At 33.1% G+C, this 5,994-nt stretch overlaps 1 protein-coding gene across 1 annotated transcript; it reads right to left on the reverse strand.

The window, feature by feature from the left end:
* Nucleotides 1–962: 962 nt before the first annotated feature.
* On the reverse strand, nt 963–3,504 carry LOC126692736 (protein HSH49-like). Its single transcript, XM_050388438.1, has 4 exons — nt 3,241–3,504; nt 2,251–2,462; nt 1,633–1,801; nt 963–1,532 (listed from the first exon to the last, which is right to left on the reverse strand). The coding sequence occupies exons 1-4, from the start codon at nt 3,272–3,274 to the stop codon at nt 1,363–1,365; spliced, it is 585 nt and encodes a 194-aa protein (XP_050244395.1). The 5' UTR covers nt 3,275–3,504; the 3' UTR covers nt 963–1,362.
* Between the last annotated feature and the right edge of the window lie 2,490 nt (nt 3,505–5,994).

Genomic DNA, 5,994 nt, shown 5'->3' on the forward strand with positions numbered 1-5,994 from the left:
TAACAGCAAGTAAACAAAAATTCCCAAAGAGAGAACTATATTGGGTATAGGATGCCTCAAATTCTTATAAAAAGTGTACATTTACTAACCAACAAAAAATTCTCTCTCCGAATTGAGTGCAGTGAAACTTGAAATGTCTACCTTGGTCTGGTTGAATAACAGATATCCAAAGAAGTAGAACAAACAGTCACAGAGTATACAGGAAATGTATTAATTGATCAACAAAAATAATAAAACCACAGTAACCTTCTTGGCTGACTTGGCACGTGGGTATTGGGTTGGGTTGGTGACTGTACCATCGGATCATTCCTGCTCGCGCATGCGTGCAATTTTTTTGGAGAGATTATTTTTTTTGGGAAGGGGATTGGTAAAAAACTAAAAATGAGAGAAAAATGTGTACCTAAACACATTTTTGTTTCATACAAGTCATTGAAAAGGCAACATTAATACCATAAACAATGAAGAGCAAGAGTAAACTATAGTAAAGCATAAAGCTACATATCTTTATTTATTTTTTGATAAGTACATGAAGCTATATATCTTCACATCACAAAAACCCAAACATACATAAGGCTAATTTTAAGTTGGGATGCTCAATCCGTCAGGTCAAACAGGTAATAGTTATTTTGTCACAGTCATTTTCCAGATTCCCAAAACAAAAACCCACATAAATCCAAGCTACATCTACCATCTAGCAATCTTTCCAACATAAACAGACAAGGGTCCTGATCAGTGAGGTACAATGTACAACTCAACAAAAATTCCTTCTAAATCTAGAGGCTAGAAGCAGGAAATAGCATTACAAGATCAGCAATGAAGGTAATAAAAGCATTCACAGGGTAGAGGATTATCAATTTCTGGGGTTGGTGGTGAGGAGAAGAAAGCAATTAAAAAAAATTACACAAAAGCCACCAGAGATCCACCAGAGACTCTTAACCATCCATTTATTTTCTTTGACAAAATTGTACGACAATTGTACACATTAATTGATAAATAATATACCAAAGACATCAAAAGTTCATACATGTTCAACGGAATAAGCTTGCTACTAAATATTAATCTCAACCTAGTGAAGGAGAGTAACTTTGACTATTAGATTAAACCACAACATCAGATGGTAAATAAAGAACTACACTCATTAAGTCCATGCGTAGGAAGGGAAAAAAAAACAAAAAAAACAAACAAACATACTGGGTACAACCTACAAACATAGCTTAGAGATAACACAAATTAACTAACTGCAATTTAGCATCCTCCACTATCCTTTCTACACACCTGAAACAACCATACTACTTATGTTGATTAAATTATCAGGAACTCACCAAGGTGGGAGTTGGATCTCTAACAATCTAATAATAATTATCAGTACGATGTATAGAAGATTGGGTTACTTGAATCATAACGCTGTGACCTAAAATGGCTAATGTTATCCAACGTTGCCCCCAAAACTCTTCGACTGTATTCATAATTGTTGCCATTGAAATGTGATCCATACCCATTAGATTGATTAACTACACCTGGAGGGGCCGGCACTGTATTAAAAAGAAGCTCTTTTTCAGAACCAATAATTACATTTTTTGGGGTAGAAGGATAAGCAAAGAAGGAATTAGTGAAAAGATGAGAACACATCACCTTGAGGATGATTAACTTGGCAAGCAGAAAAACTTGGCTCTGATAAACTTCCAGAGTGCTGAGACATTTCCATATTGTTAATTGGCACGGGGTGAGATCTTGATTTATGAGATGAATTTGGTGTGGGTGTGGTTGCCATTGGAGTTGAGGGCTTGTCTTGCCCAGATATCTGTTCACCATGTACTGATTGTCATAATCAAGAGCCTCAACCAAGATTGGGTTCTAAAATTCTTATTATCATTCAAAACTTCTACTTAATTAGGCTCAATTTTTCAAGCTAATGTTGCAAAAGTCAGTCTACGCCAATCACTAAGAACCCCACCATGAGCAAATTTGACTGCCATTTCATCAAATGTGCACCAATCAAACTAAATCTGACAGGGTTAACTGAGAAGGATTCTCAGTCATGATGGATTGCACACTAATTGAACACAAGCTTGACAGTTCAATTATTAAGGAAAAGAACTCAAGCCCATAAAAGAGCCAGGGAACTTAAGAAAGTAAGTAAACTAAATTGAAAGAGAATGAAATAAATCCTAGAAGAAAAACTATTTTGAAGCTAAAATGGTACTCAACAAAGCACAGCAAGTAGAAACCATAGGTAAAACAGGGATGCACCGCAAATTTTAGTGTTCGATTGTAGAGGGACACAAGGCCAGAGAAAAGCCGGACAGCATAGTCTGCAACCTCTGCAGATTCATATTCTGCAAAAGCAAAACCATTAGGTTTATCTGTTTCCTTGTCTCGGGGAATGTACAAGTCTACCACCTGCCCTGCTTGAATCAATATATCATACAAGACCCTATCGCTCACCCTCTCATCCAGATTACCTTTGTAAGAAAACGAATAATAACCACGTTAGAACAAAGGCAAAAGAACCCCCGCCTCACTAACAATTTGAATCAAATGCGCTTTTTTCATATCAATTTTTTTTTATAGGTAGCTTTTTTCATGTCAATGAATGTATCACAGGCTTAATGCTTTATTTGGTACATCTTCAAAGACTACAAAAATAAACACCTGCATTCCACCTAAAAACTTATGTATAGACAGCCTTACTTTGACACACAGATGATGCGCACGCACGTGGGATGAAATAATCACATAATTAAAGTGTGATAAACAGACAAATTAATTAATAACCAAAACAAACAAATTAATTAATTAATTAAATAAAAGTGTTGTGTTGAAGTACATCAATACATATGATTCTGACCAGATATAACACAACTAATGATATTCAATTGATAACAGAGAATCCATTAACTACAAATAATTTAAGGAAATAAATCAATAATACATAGCTTTACTCTACAAACTCAAACAGAGCTCACTTTTCACACACATACACACAGATTTCTACACTAAACTTCATATCTAAAATCAAACAGTTTAAATGAAAACATAGAATAATGAACTAAAAGTTTCAAATTTTGGGACCCAGAAACCCAAAAATAAAAAAGACCTCAAATCAAATCAATTTTAGCAATTTGGTTTTCAAAAACCTAAAATCAAAAATTTTAAAGCTTTCTAACCAACCCAAGCAAAACAAAATTAACAAAATTCAATAACGCTTTCGGGGTGAAAAGGAATTCAAATGGAACTAACCAACGTAAACCTTGCAATCTGAGTTTCCTGACATGGTTAATGCACTTGGATTTGAATACGATGCGAAACCCTAGAACGAAACGACGCCGTAGAACTACGAGCTATTATTCTAAGAACTGGAAGCCTCTGAATCCAATAATTATAGTCTAGTCTCATCCAACTTGAACAGGTCGTTTGAGATACATATATAAAGAAGGTAGGAACCACCGACATTGGGTTTAGAGAGATTTAAATTCAACCGTGTTGCAGCGTATCGCGGGTTGTCCAGGTTCTTGTCGTCTTTTTTTTTTTTCTTTTTTTTTTTTAAATGATAATTGAGAAGTTGTCATTTTTTTTAATGATAATTGAGGAGTATGGGGTGTCTAGTAAAGTAGTTTGAGTAACGTTGTTGGAGTGTTTTTGATATATATATAAGTGAAAAAGCGTTTAATGTTGTTTAAAATACTTAAAAATGTGTTCAAAATGGGCTATGAAACGGCTCGTAGTATTTGTATTTTAGTTATCTTTTTCCTTTTTTGTTTTTTTAAGGGAAAAGTTAATGAATGGACATTATTATATGAAATATTTTTTTTAAACTTTTTATGGGTGAAGAAAAAATTAATTTTTTCAACTCTTTATATTTCCAATAAAAGTAGTATAAAAAATTTCTAAAAATTGTCTATTAATAAATTATTTAGGGTACATTTGGTACACTGAATAAGGATTATAACATGAATTGTAATCTTTATTACTAGAAATAAAATGTGTTGTAATGTAATATCTAAGGGTGTTCGCAGTGTGGTGCGGTGTGGTTTTGGGCTATTTTTAGCACCGCACTTTGCAGTGCGGTTTAGATAAAATTATAACTGCACCGCACCTTATTTTTGCGGTCACATGTGCGGTGCAATGCGGTGTGGTACAGTTTAAAGTTTAACCAAAATCATAACCGCACCGCACCTTATTTTTGCGGTCACATGTGCGGTGCTATATATAAGATGAGATTTGAAGTTGGTATATTTTTCAAATTTTGGGCATTTCCTACCCATCACAAAACTAATTTTTCCCTTTCTTTTGGCCAAGCTTTAAATTATTTAGCTAGTTTTTCTTTTATTTTGGGTTGGCTTTTCTAGTCAACACTTGTTACGATTATCAAACTTTAAAAAAAAAAAAAAAAAAAAAAAAAAACTAAGGTTATTAAACTATTAATAATATATTTAATATTAAAAATAAATAAATATATTAATATATAGAGACGATGTGGTACAGTACGGTTTGTGCGGTTTTCTTATTATAAAACTGCAAATCACACTGCACCATGCAATGCAGTGTATTGTTCCTAGTGGTGCGGTGCGATTATGCTATTTTGCGAGCGGTTTTGGTGCAGTTTGTACAGTTTATGCAGTTTGGTAAACAGCATAAACTTATTGTGAGTTATAACATTAGAATAAAACTTAAGATTTATTTTAGAAAATATCTTACTCATATAATTATGTCTCCTTAAAAATTGTTATTTTTAAATTTAAGAGAGATATATATTATTTTTTATGATTTTTATTTTTATTTTTATTTTTATAATTGTTAGATGTATATGAAAAGTTTGTTTATTTGGAAATATATTAAATTTTGAAATTATTACACTTACTGAGGAATAACTAATACAATCCTTTTAGAGATGAATAGTTATTTCTCATTTTGAAAAATAACAATTCATAAGGAATGACTATTTTTTGTAATAAAAACATAACCAAACTAAAGAATAACTAAATCATAAGAATAACTATTATATTACAGTGCTTATTATAGTCTACCAAACATATCTTTAAGGACACCGACCTTTTGTTTAACAATAGGCTAGAGAAATTGGCCCAACAATTTTTAAGCTTTATGATTTATTGGGACACTATTTCTAAATAAAATATTTTAGTGGGTTTTGTATTTGTGGCAGCCTAATGTCAACGGGCCAACTAAGACTCATCTTATCCCAGCCTCCGCCACGAGCAAGATGCTCAACTTGGCCCACTTGGCATTGGCCCAACAATTTTTTCAATTAAATAATTACCACTTGTGAGGATACTTGTAAAGATAATGGTGATGGCAATTGACTAATTGAGTTGAAGCAATTATGCTGCAGTGCCAATATGTGAGGTGGTCTTAATGATCATGGATGCAGCGGGACTGTTATTGGATGATATGATAACTACCGTGTATGAAAGAAAATATGTTAACTGTATTAAGGAGAATTTTATTATAATTCATTCAAATAGTTTTCTATATCTTTCCCATAATTGTGCTCTTGCCATGTTCAAGTCCTAAATTATCCGCATTTTCCATGTTGCTTGTTGATTTTGTATGATAACATAGGCTGGCAACATATGTCATTCACTATAAAATCAGTGGCAGAGGCAATGAATTTCCAAAACAAATTACATTTTGCTTCTTCTGAAAGGCCTTTTATACATCCTAAGAGCTTCTTAACACCAGTTAAAACCATCAACATACAGGACATTTTATCTCTTTGCTTTGTTTTGTCTTTTCAGCTGGGGAAGAAATTAGTTTAAGAAATGCTAACCAAGCGTTACTCCTATACAACAGCTACCGCCAATTTATGCATGAACAAACTATGGCAAGTGGAACATTCAGGTCTAATATCACCTTAATAGAGACGATTTGATTTTTCAACACAAGAAGAAAATTAAATTAAGCACACCTTTGGAGTTGCTGAGTCCACAGCAACTGTAGAATCTTTATGTTCATGAATTTCAGACATAAGCAAAC

Source organism: Quercus robur, chromosome 7, assembly GCF_932294415.1.
Source record: "Quercus robur chromosome 7, dhQueRobu3.1, whole genome shotgun sequence".
NCBI lineage: Eukaryota > Viridiplantae > Streptophyta > Magnoliopsida > Fagales > Fagaceae > Quercus > Quercus robur.

Coding starts and splice junctions, on each gene's coding strand:
- LOC126692736 (XM_050388438.1), bottom strand. CDS start 3,274: ATGTCAGGAAACTCAGATTGCAAGGTTTACGTTG. Junction 1,802..2,250: donor ATCGAACACTAAAATTTGCG/GTGCATCCCTGT, acceptor CATGGTGAACAG/ATATCTGGGCAAGACAAGCC. Junction 1,533..1,632: donor CCAAGTTAATCATCCTCAAG/GTGATGTGTTCT, acceptor TTTTTAATACAG/TGCCGGCCCCTCCAGGTGTA.